Below are 16,306 nucleotides of genomic sequence, written 5' to 3'. Positions count from 1 at the left end.
TTGTTTGACCACAGCTTGTTTTAGTTCATCAGTAACTTTTATGAGAGCAATCACTATGCTGCAAGTTTCCCAGAAACCAGATTGGTATTCATCCAAATGGTTACTTGAGGTTAACTAACTGGTAAGCTGATTGTCAACTATGTATTGTAAAGCCTTAGACAATTCTGGTAGAATGCAAGTGGGCCTATAATCAGATGGTTCTCTGGCAGATGCCTTTTTGAGTATAGGATCAGCAAGTTGCTAGGAAGATGAATGGTCAAAAAGATACATTATTATCAAGAGTAATGAATTGATGAGGAAATTGATCCTGGCAGATGCCTTTTTGAGTATAGGATCAGCAAGTCGCTAGGAAGATGAATGGTCAAAAAGATACATTATTATCAAGAGTAATGAATTGATGAGGAAATTAATCATTTGTACTGCAATATTGTGATGTCCTGCGGCAGCAGAACGAATTTGCGCAATTGACTTCCGAATTGTGTTGAGACTTACAAGCTGCAGAAAAATTTTTTTATTTTTACTGACCGCAGATGCTTCACGGAATTCAATGTCTGTGTCCTTTTGCACTGGTTAAGAAGAGATGTTAGTGTGCAAAATACTCAATTACAAGGAGAGGTCCCAAGTGATGCAATCGACTTTTTGCAACCACCTACATAGTTGTGTAGGTATCACACTCTGAAGCCATTCACCCTGCTGGGCCCTTGTTTACAAGCAAAAGGCGAAAAATAATTTAGCCTGTTCCTCTACAACATTAAATTAACACCAGGTTTTCAACTACCATTGTAGCTAATGGACAGTGCAAATGAGCAGCAAACAGAATGTGACAGGTTCGATTCCTGTCAAGTTCCTCTTGCTTTTTTCTTTTATTGATTTTTCTTTTTCTTCAGTTATCATCTTCAAATGTAATATTTTTAGATTTTCTAATCCTTTGCCAAGTCATTTTAACCATTGTATTAGCTTCCTTTTTTGTTCCCATTTCTCCACCAGGCTCAACATCATTGGTGGGTTTGCACTTTCCAATCATAAATCAATTCTTTCCCGTTTATTTTTTTGTGCTTCCCTCTTGCATTTGTTTTGTGAGTGTATGGCATTTGAAATGACCGGCAACGCAAATTCACCAACCAGCAAATGTCATGACGAAAGAATGGAGGAATTTGATGAAGAAATAAGGAGAACTTTCACGAATGCCTTACTTTATGCATTGTCTACTTACAAGGAGAGATCTCGCCTTTCTGAAAATGCTCCCTATTATGTGAATGCAAATGCAATATGATACTGTTTCTAATTGATACTGAAACATTTGAAAAATTTACGGATGCTTGGATGTGCTACAAACGAGTGACAACACGTACACTGTATCTATAGGAAAACTTGCCATTCTCTGCAAGTGGGAAGTGAGCAAACAATTTTAAAATAAAACACGGAATACATCAGAGAAAAGTGACTAAATTCATTAGTGCAAATAACATTACAACACTTGACACTGCAACAGCAGAACGATGCAGAAAATGAACAGTGCTGATAGTAGGAAATTATAGTCCAAACCTTGTTATTAATACCAATCAAATGGGTTGCAATTATAAATCAACATATCATTGATCACTGGAATTTCGAGGACCAAAAATAGTTTTGGTGCAAAAGAGAAATTTGGCAAAAGCCTTCACATTCGTACACAGTGCAATATTCCTTGACATTTGCCAGTGAATTGCTACCATGCATTCTTATGTATGCAGGAGGTCGGAAATAAATTTGGACCTATGGTTGCTAAAGAAATTGAATTTTGGAGTAAGAATATGGAAATGTGGTCATCACCTGCTCAAAATCAGGAAAATTAGCGAAAGAGCTATAAGCGCAATATTTGCTATCTGTAACGAAACCATACACAAAGAAAATGATTTTTTGTTACTTGTTGATTCATGGAGAGGTCAGATGGACAACACATCATATGGCGAAATATATGTGAACAGCTCTGGGGAAGCTACATGCACTTTGAAAATTATTCCTCCAAAATGTATTCTCCCTTGCCAGACATGTGACGTATATTTTTATGGCCAGGTGTAAAATACTAATAAAAAGCTTCAGAGCACACCTGAATTATTACAAGATAAACGCAAAATTGCTACGCTTGGCGATATTATCAAAGTACATTAAATTGTTCTTTGAATTATGTGTGCACCAGCCTTTCAAAACATGATAAGGTACACCTGGTATGGATCAAAGTTAGGTAATGAAAAGACAATATTTCATAGTGTGAATGAAGTGTGCTTTCCATTGAATTTGATAAAGAAACTATGTAAATGTAGACAGATAGCTTTTATAGTTTGTCCATTGTGTGAGAACAATTTGTGTTTCAAATGTTTGTATGACAATTACCACCCAAAAAACTGTGTATCTCGCAACGAAAAATAAATTTTTGTGCTGTTGCACGATCTACATGAATACTAATAACTATTTTGATTTTTAGTCACTTGATCGGTATTTTAAAATGATTAAATATTACAATATATAAATAAAAAAGAATTAAAACCATAAAAAGAATTAAAACAATATGGACAATGATTTCAAATGAAAAAGGAATGACAGGAAGACAATATGAGAGCAAATAAAAAAGTTAATGCAACAATTAAAATGACTTGGGAAAGGATTAGAAAATTTAAAAATATTACATTTGAAGCAAATAACAAAAGAAAAATAAAAATTAAAAAAAAAAAAATAGGAATTTGACAGGAATCAAACCAACCACCTTCTGTTTGTTACTGATTTACACTATCCATTACACTATGATGGCAGTCGAAAGTCTGATGATAATTAAATGTTGTAGAGGAACAGGCTAAATTGTTTTTCGGCTGTTACTTGCAAAAGAGGGCCCACCAGGGTGAATGGGTTCAGGGTGTGATGCCTAGGTTCTTAACCTGCACCACATATAGCTGGTTGCAAAAAGTTGATTGTACCACTGGGGACCTCTCCTTGTTAAATTCTCAATAGGAATGAAAGGTTCAGCTGCAGATTAGGTTTACCTGTTCCTTGTCCTTGTAGATTTCCCCACAGGACAGAAGTCCAGTGAAAGTTCTCAGTTACTGAGTTGGTGTACCTGAGTTTTGCATTTCTAACTGACAGGCTAATGTGGTTGCGAATTCACTTGTATGTGAGATTATTCTCAGAGGTAGGATGCCATTTATATTTTTTTGTGTGCTGTGTCTCTGGTACTCATAAAGTGTTTGAGTTGATCAGTAAGCCGTGCTGCAGATTTTCTGCTGATTCTTAAAGTTTTTATCAGGGTGCATTTATCGTATGAATTATTGAGTATCTTAGTGAAATTAGATGCTCCATAACCTATGTCAAAGCTATTTCCTGTCACTTCCCACCAAGAGGTGTCATAGGCGTCAGCTATAAGCTCAGACATAATTGCTTGAAGTCTATAAAAGTGACCAGTTGCAGTTCGTTCTTTAGACTTGCAACAAATAATTCATGAATATTACATGATAATCAGGTAAGCCAGGTGCAGAAATTTGATCAGTGTGAATAGCTCTGTTTGGAGACTTCGTTGCAAAAATACTGACAGAGGTGCGAGTGTCTGCAGTATGTTGAGTTGGCCCAAGTGGGCGCAGTAAATGATTTGAGTAGGAAAGTATATGTTTGAATTTTGAAACTGCAAGACTGTTACTTGCAAAAGAGGGCCCACCAGGGTGAATGGGTTCAGGGTGTGATGCCTAGGTTCTTAACCTGCACCACATATAGCTGGTTGCAAAAAGTTGATTGTACCACTGGGGACCTCTCCTTGTTAAATTCTCAATAGGAATGAAAGGTTCAGCTGCAGATTAGGTTTACCTGTTCCTTGTCCTTGTAGATTTCCCCACAGGACAGAAGTCCAGTGAAAGTTCTCAGTTACTGAGTTGGTGTACCTGAGTTTTGCATTTCTAACTGACAGGCTAATGTGGTTGCGAATTCACTTGTATGTGAGATTATTCTCAGAGGTAGGATGCCATTTATATTTTTTTGTGTGCTGTGTCTCTGGTACTCATAAAGTGTTTGAGTTGATCAGTAAGCCGTGCTGCAGATTTTCTGCTGATTCTTAAAGTTTTTATCAGGGTGCATTTATCGTATGAATTATTGAGTATCTTAGTGAAATTAGATGCTCCATAACCTATGTCAAAGCTATTTCCTGTCACTTCCCACCAAGAGGTGTCATAGGCGTCAGCTATAAGCTCAGACATAATTGCTTGAAGTCTATAAAAGTGACCAGTTGCAGTTCGTTCTTTAGACTTGCAACAAATAATTCATGAATATTACATGATAATCAGGTAAGCCAGGTGCAGAAATTTGATCAGTGTGAATAGCTCTGTTTGGAGACTTCGTTGCAAAAATACTGACAGAGGTGCGAGTGTCTGCAGTATGTTGAGTTGGCCCAAGTGGGCGCAGTAAATGATTTGAGTAGGAAAGTATATGTTTGAATTTTGAAACTGCAAGACTGTTGCTTATAAAATTTATGTTCACATATCCAGCTACAATTATGTGTTCATACAAAGATTCAAGACCTGAGAGTGTGGATTTAAAGCTAGAGATATGTCCAGCTTTGAGTGGATTGTATATCACACAGACAGAACACTTTCAAGGCTTACAAAGCCAGAAGGGATACTTGGCTAAAGCCACATCTCCAACAGTAGCATGACATGAAAGCTGATGTCCTGAAATATGCATCTGAATTCAGTCAAGAGGGCCGGTAATTACTCCATGTTTGCACGCGCGAGATGTAGTGCACAATCATTGTGAATAGCTCCCGCTATAATGCTGAAAGTAGGGACAGCAGCTGCCCTGGACTCTGGCATAGCCAGTGCCTTGCAGTATGTGGGACGAGTAGGAGGGGGAGGGGCCCATGGGCGATTAGAGGGTGTGGAGAATGCAACGAGTTCAAGGTCAGTTAGTCTTCCCTAACACAAAGCGCAAAGGTCGGTGCGAATACGGAGGAGTGGGCAGCAGAGATTATTCCTTGTGAGGGAATGCGACTGACAACAGCAATGACTGTAAAAACAACAAACCTTCCATATTAAAGGTAATTAGAGTACTGTGTAGCTCAGATTGGGAGGAAAAAGCAGATGATTTACAACACCGATGCTGCCAACAAAGAAAAATAGTTTTAATAACTAAAAGATTAACACAGAACGCTAACAATTAAATTAGGAAATACCAAAGTAATATTGATTCTGATTTTGTTGTAGGCCATTTAAACCCAGCTACTATTATATAAAAGACAGAGAATTCTCAGGCAAATAGTGATAACAGTACATAAAATAAAATAAAGTAATACTACAGTTAATGGTACTATAAAGGTGATAAGTGAAGGAGCTATTACAAGAACAACTACAGAGTTACAATTACAAAAACAATAGGTGAAGGCGCAGATACAAAGATAGCTATAAAGTTGACACAATTTCAAGATAATATTTAAAGTACAAGGGATGTTACACCAGATTAGTGTTTAACCAAGGTGAAATGTGTTAAGTTTTTACTTTGGCTTACGTAGTTTCACTTAATGATATTCAGTTTTGTCATGTTTGTAACTGCCTTCTTTCCAGCTGTGGTCTTGATAATTTCTCTTTCTGTATCTACATCTGCATTTACATGGATACTCTGCAAATCACACGTAAGTGCCTGGCAGAGGGTTCATTGAACCATCTTCACAATTATTCTCTATTATTCCAATCTTGTACAGCGCGTGGGAGAAACAAAAACTTGTATCTCTCCAGGCGAGATCTGATTTCTCTTATTTTATTATGATGATCATTTCTCCCTATGTAAGTTGGCACCAACATTTTCACGTTCAGAGTAGAAAGTTGGTGACTGAAATTTCATGAGAAGAGTCCGCAGAAAAAAAAAACACTTTTGTTTTATGATGGCCACCCCAAATCTTGTGTCATGTTAGTGACACATTCTCCCCCATTTCTCAATAATACAAAATATGCTCCTCTTCTTTCAATTCCTCGACCTACTCTGTTAATCCTATCTGGTAAGGATTCCACACCGCACAGAAGTACTCCAAAAGGGGACAGACAAACATAGTGTAGACAGTCTGTTTAGTAGATCTGCTGCATCTTCTAAGCATTCTGTATATAAATTGTAGTCTTTGGTTTGCCTTCCCCACAACATTTTCTGTGTGTTCTTTCCAATTTAAGTTGTTCTTAATTGAAATTCCTACATATTCATGTGAATTTACAGCCTTTAAATTTGACTGACTTATCATGGAAACCAAGTTTAACAGATTCCTTTTAAAACTCATGTGAAAGACCTCATACTTTTCATTATTTAGGGTCAATTGCCAATTTTTGCACTATATAGAAATATTTTATAAATCACTTTGCTATCTGTTTTCATCTTCTGATGACTTTACTAAACAATAAATGACCGCATCATCTGCAAACAATCTAAGAAGGCAGCTCAGATTGTCTCCTAAATCGTTTGTATGGATAAGGAACAGCAGGGGGTCTATAACACTACCTTGGGGAATGCCAGAAATCACTTCTGTTTCACTCAATAACTTTCCGTCTATTACTACTAACTGTGACCTCTGTGTGACAGGAAATCATGAATCCAGTCGCATAACTGAAATGATATTCCATTAGCAAGCAATTTGATTACAAGCTGCTTGTGGGGAAAGTGGCAAAAACTTTCTGGAAATCTAGAAACAGAATCAATTTGAAAGCCCTTGTCAATAGGACTCAACACTTTGTGTGAGTAAAGAGCTAGGCATCAGACAATGGAAACTCCACGTAGGAATATCAACAACATAGGAAAAGGTAGATTGCTACTTACTGTAAAGAAGACATGTCAAGCTGCACACAGGCACAGTCAAAAGACACGTATAGTTTTCGGACACAATCTTTGTCAGTAAAGACACACGCGCGCACACACACACACACACACACACACACACACACACACACACAAAAGTAAGCACACCTCACATACACATGACTGCCAAATCCGTCATCTCAAGATCTCAAGCTGGAATGCAACATCATGTGGTATGTAAGTAGCAATCTAGAGGGGTTGGGGAAGGGGAAGGGAAAGGGATAGTAGTGAATGGATGGGGAGAGAGACAACACTGTCTGGTGGAGTGTGCAGGGACTGGACTGCCAACAGGTGCAGCATCAGGAGGTTGTAGAGCAGGGAGGTGGGGAAAAAAGGAGCAAAAAGGTGAGTAATGGGGAAAGATGGGTAGATGCATTGGCAGAGGGCTGGAAATAAACCAAGCGGGAAATGAGAATGGGGAGGAGACAATAGGACAAAGGGGGTGGAAACTGTTGGGTCGAGGATGTGAGGACAGTATGTTACCATAGGTTGAGGCCAGAATAATTATGATGGCAGAGAATGTATTGTAAGAATATCTCCCATCTGCACAGTTAAGAAGAACTGGTGGTGGAGGGAAGGATCCAGATGGCTCGGGTAGTGGAGTAGCCACTGAAATCAAGTGTGTTATGTTCAGCTGCATGTTGTGCCACAGGATAGTCTACTTTGCTCTTGGCTACTGTTTGGAGGTGGCCTTTCATCCTGATGGACAGCTGGTTGGTAGTCATACCAATATAATAAGCTGTGCAATGATTGTAGCAAAGCTGGCAAATGACATGGCTCTTTTCACAGGTGGCCCGGTCTCTGATGGGGAAGGATAAACTAGTGACAGGACTGGAATAGCGAGTGGCACAGAGATGGACCAGGATAATGTGAAGGTTGGGTGGCAATGGAACACCACTTAGGAGTGCTAGGAAGTGCTTTGGGTAGGATGTCCCTCATTTCAAGGCACAATGACACAATGATAGGTAATCAAAGCCCTGGCAAAGGATGTGGTTCAGTTGTTCCCGGAGTTGGAACAGTTGGGACAGAAGGGTCATGTGGGTGCCCATGGCTGTGTCATGGATTTATTTATATACCTTCCCTTCAAATGAGAAGTAGTTGCGTGTTAGGATAAAGTTAGTAAAGTGCATGAGGAATGAGGTAGTGGGTTTGGAGTCTGAAGGACATTGAGAAAGGTAGTGTTCAATACCAGTAAGACCATGGGCATGAGGGATGATGGTGTGCAGGGAGGTGGCATCAACAGTTCTGAGCTGGATCCAGGAGGTAAAAGGATGGGGATGGTGGAGAGTCGTGAAGGAAGTGACTGGGGTCATTAATGTAGGAGGTCAGATTACGGGCAATTGGTTGGAGGCATTGGTCATAGAGTGTCGCAATTCTTTCAGTGTGGCCGCAGTAACAAGCCACAATGGGGTGTCCAGGACCTTTGGGTTTGTGGATTTCGGGGGCAATTAGAAGGTGGGTGTACAGGGTGTAATAGGGGCGAGGAGAGAAATGGATTCAGGGGATATGTTCTGAGAAGGGCCTATGGCTTTAAACAGGGATTAGAGTTTGTAATCCACTTCTGGGATAGGACACTCTGGCTAGGTTTACGGGTGGAGGAGTCAAGACAAATGGTGGAGGCCTTCTGCCAGGTAGTCACTGCGATTCATAACAACAGTGGTGGAACCTCTGCCTGCAGAATGCTGGACTTGTCAAAGACCTACTCTCCTTCTCCTGATCCCTGCAATGGAAGCACTTCTTCATATCATTGTGGAAGACCCATGTGCAAAACCTCTCAAATCTACCCACCCACCACTTCTTATTCCAGTCCTGTCGCAGGTTTATCGTACCCCATCAGGGGCTAGGCTACCTGTGAAAGCAGCCACGTCCTACCAGCTCTGCTGTAATCTTTGCACAGCTTTTTATATTGATATGACTACCAACCAGCTGTCCACCAGGATGAAAGGCCACCGCCAAACTGTGGCCAAGAGCAACATAGACGATCCTGTGGCACAACATGCAGCTGAACATAGCACACTTGAATTCAGTGGCTGCTTCACAACCCGAGCCATCTGACCATTTGGATCCTTCTCTCCAACACCCCATCTCGATCCTTCCCTCCATCACGAGTTTTATTCCCACCTCAACCTATGGTAACATACAGTCCCCACACCCTCCATCACCAACATTATCCACCCCCTCTGTCCTATCATCTCCTCCTCAATCTCATCTCCTGTCCTGTTTATTTGCAGCCATCTGCCAATGCATCTGCCTGTCTTTCCCTACTCCTCTCATTTTTGTTCCATTTTTCCCCCATCTCCCTGCCCCACAACCTCCTGATGCTGCACCTGATGGCAGTCTAGTGACCGCACCTCCACCAGACAGTGTTCATCTCTCTCCCCATCCATACACTACTATCCCTTCCCCTTACCCACCCCCCTCCAGATTGCTAATTGCATCCCACATGATGTTGCAATCCGAGCCAAGATGCTGGAGTTGGCAGTCGCGTGTATGTGAGGGGTGCTTTCTTGTGTGTGTGTGTGTGTGTGTGTGTGTGTGTGTGTGTGTGTGTGTGTTTACTGATGAAAGCTGTGGCTGAAAATTATATGTGAGTGTCTTTTAATCGTGCCTGTCTACAACTTAACAATCTTCTTTACAGTAAGTATCAATCTATCTTTTCGTACATTGTTAAAGAGCTACTTGTGTTTCAAAAGAACAATCTTTTCTAAATCTGTGCTGACTGTGTGTCAATAGACCATTCTATTTGAAAACATTTATAATGTTCGAACACAATATATGTTCCATAATCCTGCTGCAAATCGACCTTAATGATATGGGTCTGTAATTTAGTGGATTACTCTTACTTGAAATTAGGCTCAAGTTTTCTTTGAACCTTTCAGCAATTGAATCATCTGAGCTGGGAGGTCAGTAAAAGGATCTAATTATTATTTTATTTCAGTTTCCAGGAATAACTTCTACCCATACTAACTCACAGGAACTACCCACTTCAATTCTGGTTCAAGATGAACTACTTCTGACAGCAACTTCTACTATAGTAAATAGAAAAACTGTATTTGGGGACAAGTGCATCTCACAATTTTAGTATGCTACACAAACTTTAATTGCAGGAAGATTCATCATCTACAAAAACTCATTCACAGAATTGCACCTGATAGACATTGATATAAATTATGAGAAATTAAAACCAAATTTAAAAACTTGTGAGTATAAGGCAAAATAGTTTATAGTAAATAATGTTGTTGCTCCATAAAATCCATTTCATAATGAAATGATACATGTTTAATGCTAAAATTGTTCACAATGCATCATCTGCATAAATTAAAAGTGGGAAATAAAAAACTAACAGTGACTGGAAATGAACAAGAAAAGACATTACTATGAATTAGAGATAAAATCAAGCAGTTTTTCTGTTAATTTATTTTTATCTTGCCTTAAGAATAAACTATTTTTGTGGCCCATTTTGTGCCTTGTTGCACGTATAAAGAAAGGAGACATAAAAGAAAGAAGAACAAATAACACAAGCCTATAAACAACAGGAAAATCCTCAAATGACTTCTCAAGTAGAAAGACAAGTAACTATAATAGATTATCAAATATTACATCTTCACACAATATTACCTGTCAGCTGATGTATTTTCTTGGTCAGTGATATGGAACAGCAGGCACAAGGCATGTAGACTGACATTGAAGGATGCTATATGCACAACTTTGTATAGTGTATCAATATGTTCCATAATAGTGTTAATTTCATTTCGGGCAAATGGGAATGCCCGATTGACTCCTGTGAATAATGCACTCATCAGCCTTGAATCAATCTCTCCCTAGAGGATTAAAAATATGCTTTATATAGTTATATTTCAAATGATTATTTAGTTAAAAATATTTTTGAAACAACAGATCATCATCTACTTCATTCATAATAAATGAATAAATGAAAAACAGTACTAGATTTGTAAATTCCCTTGGCAGTCAGGTTTATTACTTTGTGCTGCAAGTTTAACACTTATTATCTCAGCCTATGTTCGCATTTATACACAAACACTAACATGTTCTGTGTACTATGGAATTATCTATTGGGATAAGGCAACTTTAGTCAATAACATATTTATTCTGGAAAAAAGTGCAATGAGAGCACAGTTTAAAGTATTTAACTGCAAATCTCTTCAGAGATATTGGAATTCTTGCACCGATTGGGACATTTCTTTTGCAATGGTTTTTGTGGCTAACCTTATAAATATGTTCCAGATGAAATGTAGCGTACACAATTACAATAGGAGAAACAAAAAACATCTTCATCTAGTTGCAGCTTGTCTGGGTTTCAGAGTGGTGATCAACACCCTAGTGCAAAGATCCTATCACGCCATACAGAGGAACCCCAGCATCCAGAAAATTAAACTGACAGTATAATTCATTTAGCACTTCGCTCCTTCTATAAATTATGTAATTATCTAGATTTGGGATTGGAAATCTCTAGTCGTGCAGTATTTACATATAACTGATATTTTTTATAGTTATCACTCTATTTCTGGAAATATTAAGCAACCATTAGTAGATCAACAACAGCTGTGCAGTGTAACCTGAAAAACAGCACTCTTTTCAAAGATGTGGTTTTCCTGTTAAGTACCTAAGATGTTCATTTATGACTGTAAAAACAGGAAAGGCTGATGCAAGGTTAACAGACACACAAACTAAGAGGCAGGTGACTTTTGAAAATATTTCACTGTGGTAAACATGGAGAGCAAGAAAAGAGATGCATAAATTATAAAAACTCACTCGCAGCAGCATTTCTGATACACGCTGATGTAAATTAGGGGAAATTAAATTCAAAATTTAGTAACTTGAGAGTACAAGGCAGATACTGAAGGGAAAGAGAAGTTAATTTGTCTTCTTGATCATAATTTCATCTTTTTTATATCCTGTCTTTCACCTTAATTTAAGGTCTCACGTGAACTTTTCTTTCATACAGCACAAGTGTATATCCTTTACTTTTACTTTACTGCTATCTTCATCCTGATGAAAATATGTTAGAAACATCAAAATGTTAGAGAGCCATTTGCTGTCTGCCACACCTGTTCCAGGTGGCCTTTTTTGATGGTTGGTATGCAGAATAAGTTGACAATCCCATTCTGATACTATTATAATTAGTTTCATGTTTAATACGTACATCTGCTGCATTTTTATGTACCAACAGAGTGTAACAGATTATCTTTAATAATTTTTAAATGTTAATACGTTCTACAAATATAGTTTGTGATAGGCAAGTCATTAAGTTTATGGACACAATCATTAATACCCTTGATTGAGATTCTCTTTCATAATGTGAGTTGGCTAGATAATGTATGGATGAATAGGGAATGCCACCACTTACTGATTAGGCACAATTATACACAGCAAAAGAAACAATACTCAGTGCTGATATATTAATATTATAGTGTAAAGTATGTATATGAAACCCTGTGGAAGTACATGTAGTGTTTCAGTACCTGATTCCAGTTACTGAATCTACATACAAATATTCTTTAGGTATAAAATATAGTTTATTTTACAGTCAAATGTCTACACACAAATATATACTTCCCAGATTTTCAATCATAATAAATACAGAGTCAATAAATATTTTCATGCAAATATAGATCTCTTTAGTTTACAAAATTAACAAAAAAGGATTTAATTGTTACACAAACCAACTAGAAAAGAACTTTAAATTCTTTCAGATAAATTATGCAGATATCAGCTACTAGATAAAATGCTGGGCACAAGCTTGGTGGCACTTCGATTACATTATGTTTTTTACTCAACTTTACACAGAATGGACCCTGGATCAATGGAAATTTGTCCCCACATTGGATGAATATAATTTTTGTTACATCAAATCAATGGACATTTCCAGCTACGCCACAATCCAGGCAAAAGACTCTTTCGAACATGTGCCACCCAACAGCTGGTGGGGGTGGTATTATGCTACAGTGCACATCAACTTGTGGTTCTGCAGAACCTGTGGCAGTAATCAGAGGTGCCATGACAGCCCTGGTCTATGAGAACAATACTGTTGACCACATATATCCCTGCAAACGTGAAGTCTTTCCCAATAGTGATCGTTTCTTTCAGGAGGATAGCTGTCCATGTTATTAGGCCACAATTGTGTCACAGTGGTCTGAGGAGCATTATGGTGAGATCATGTTGATTTCTTGGTGTCTTAATTTGTGTCATCTGAACCCAATGGAATACATATGAGATTCAACTGGGTGCCAGTTCTGCACCAAAATGCCACTTGCTCATAATTTATGGGAATTGTGAGAATGTGTGTGTGTGTGTGTGTGTGTGTGTGTGTGTGTGTGTGTGTGTGTAGACATCTGGCAGCACACACCAGCTGGGACCTATCAGGGGCTTGCTGACTCCACAGATCGCAGAATCGCTACTGTATTCTATTCCAAAACTGGACCAGAACATTATTACGCAGGTGGTCCTAAGGTTTTGGTTTGTTAGTTCAATAACCAGTGTCAGGAAAACAGCAAACCTCTGATCTATAATATCATTGTACTTTTTCCTTGTAGCATTGAACAGTGTGAGAATCCTTTCCTGCATGTCTTGGTTGCTTTCATGAGTGCATCTATAGATTAATGACAATTGTTTTGCAACTCCAGTTCAGTGCCTTCCCATTCAAATTTATTGCCATATCACATATAAAATTACAATGAAACACTACTATAGGGAGAGATGATTATTTAAAACCAACTCATCTTAATACCAATAATATACACAGTTTGCCCCAGTCAAAAATAAATAAACAAATAAAATAAAAATAGTAAACTGAAAGAAACTTGAAGTTCCAGTTAATGTCAACAATCTTTACAAGTTATTTGGTGTTTTTCACATGAAACTGCAATGGCACACTGCCACTGTAGAAGCAGTTCAGCAATGGTTTGTTTGATGTCTATGGCAATTTAGTGAGCAGAAGAAAATTAATACCTTTGAAGAGTACATATTTATGTGAGAGATATTCACAGAGACTTTAACAAACTAGCTGAATGCTTGTGATGTAAGAGAAAGTCTATTGAAAATTATATACAACCTTATGTTATGGTGTGTACAGTACATGAAAATCTTTGATGAAATAATAAAGCTGGGGTACAAGTAAAAGTTCTGGTGATTCAATTGTGGTGCAAAAACATTACAGTAATCTGTTTGCTACAAATCTTGCACAGCAGTTATTGACGTTTGCACATGTTCACATCAATCAAGATATTTTCTGATGGAGAAAACAAAAATGATAATTTCCTCAAGAACGTAACAAGGAGATAAAATGGTTGCTGAGATTATGCAAATTTAGCTCACACAGTAAGAGAAGAGTGGCTAATTAAATTTATTTACATAAGACTATTCATGATTAGGCTTATAAAGGATGTTTTTATCATTAAAAAATGTTAGGTATTTAATCTTCCAATAGGAGGAGCATATTATCGGACAAGCATCTACTAACTATATAGCATAAGGAACTGTGATTCACCACTAACACTCTTAAAGAAAATTAAATCATTGGTGCAGTTGTTGGTAGCTGCTCATCAATAAAAATATCATATATTTGATTAACCAGTAAACACACTCGCTATGCATTCAGAGTAGGGTATGCAAATATCATGTAGAAATTTAAAAGAACAATATGAGAAGTATAAACTCAACTGAGCGGGAAGTTACTTACACAGCTGGTGCCAGGACTGCAATGTTATTCACAAACTGCTTCCATAAATGCAGATTCAGAAAATGTACACACAAATGTAGCCAATTTTATTACTACAAATAAGTATAACATTAACTTATGGCAAAAATTGACAGAAAATGTGAAGATAATTACGGTAGTTTTAAAATATTAGTCTTCGTGAGCCAATCTTGCAGCAGCCCAATGTGCAGGGACCCAAAAAATTTGCAATTTCTGATAAATGTGAATATAAATGCAAATTCTGCCTCAAGATGCAAAAATATGAAATTTCTAATAAATTCTATTTCTTAGCCAATTGTATCCAAATGGACCATTTAATCAGAAATAGTTTGAAATTCTTCATTTTCTGCATATAATTACTTAAAATGTACTCAATTCCTGGAACCAAAAATCATCTTTCCCACTCAGTGCTCTGGTGTCACACCAACTGTGAGCAGATGAATGGTTAGTACAAGATACATTCTACATAATCCAACACAGGACTCAACCATAGGACCTATCAACTTAGAACATAGAAAAACATACATAAAGTTCAACAGTTAGTGTAATAAGGACACTTAAACGTGGCGGTTTTAGGTTGCAGGTGTTTTGAATTGTGATTGCATGAAGTGCTGGTAGAGATCTGGCGTGAACTACCTTGTTTACAACACTGCTAATGTCAACAAGCAATTTTGTGGTAACCACTACTGAATGCTTTGAGTGGTGTGTTCCTCGTTTTCTTTTCTTATTTTGAACTGTGTGAAGAAACTAATTCTGATTCATCATGGAGTTTGATTACTACCATCAAAGCACCAGACAGGACCAACGACCTCTACAACCATGTGTCAAGTTCTGCTTTCGCAGAAACAAAGAACATAGGTGTAGACTGCCTGCCCTGCGAGACAGCTTGTTTTCCTGTACTGTTCCTTTACCCTCTGGCAGCCAAGATTCTAGTTTGTTTACGCTCATGGCCGACTGCTGATTTATAACCTTCACTCTCTGCACTACAGTGCAACCAAAAAACAAAACCCTTTAATTCATTTCAAGCACGCCGAAAGTCTCCCCCAACATGCGAACAGAGTTATTTTTGGTTCCACTTCTATACTAAGTACCTTCTAGAGTTGACGAGTATGGGTCACACAGCTATAAATGCCCACAAAAGGATGAAATCAATACTCTGCAGATTCTTTAATTATTTGATTGGGCAGGAAAAGAAAAATAACACCGGGAAATGCCTCAAATCGAAGACATAAAAATAGTGCTGCTTCTCAACAGAAATAACCATTTGTTGAAAGTATAAAGCAAAGACCATTTTGGAATAAAGCTTTTGAAATTTTAGCAAAACCAAACATTCCAACCATAAAGCTCCCAACTCACCACTTTTTTAAAGGTCAGTTTGAAAGTACTATGGGTTCACTTTCAGGCAAATCAGTGTGACGACACTCTAAATTTGAAGGTCTAATCATTTATAAACAAAAAAATTGGATACAAATTTCACCAAAAAAGATGAAAATTTTCCCAAAAACAGATGCAAATTTTGCCGTAAATTTTCAGTCCCTACCAATGTGTGTGTTCATGAATGTTGGTAACAGGCCTTACAGCATCCAGACAGCTAGTATAACACCCAAGTCCTGGCCTGCAGATTGCAACCCTCTGAAGTAACCATACACGCAGTCACCTGAATGTATGTGAGGTATTGTCTCCACAAGATATAGAGTACTGTTCATCTGTCTGAGATCTATACTGATAAAAAGACACTAAATA

General features: G+C 37.9%; 1 protein-coding gene across 1 annotated transcript in view; it reads right to left on the bottom strand.

The window, feature by feature from the left end:
* The window catches only part of LOC124596143 (CCAAT/enhancer-binding protein zeta), a 212,492-nt gene that overhangs the window by 137,152 nt on the left and 59,034 nt on the right, over positions 1–16,306 (bottom strand). Inside the window, exon 8 of the mRNA XM_047135163.1 lies at positions 10,465–10,667. Coding sequence (XP_046991119.1) covers positions 10,465–10,667 — 203 coding nt within the window. The remainder of the gene's footprint in view (positions 1–10,464; positions 10,668–16,306) is intronic.

This window comes from Schistocerca americana, chromosome 2 (assembly GCF_021461395.2).
Source record: "Schistocerca americana isolate TAMUIC-IGC-003095 chromosome 2, iqSchAmer2.1, whole genome shotgun sequence".
NCBI lineage: Eukaryota > Metazoa > Arthropoda > Insecta > Orthoptera > Acrididae > Schistocerca > Schistocerca americana.
The sequence above is the reverse complement of the archived record's forward strand: the minus strand, read 5'-3'. Positions and strand labels throughout refer to the sequence as shown.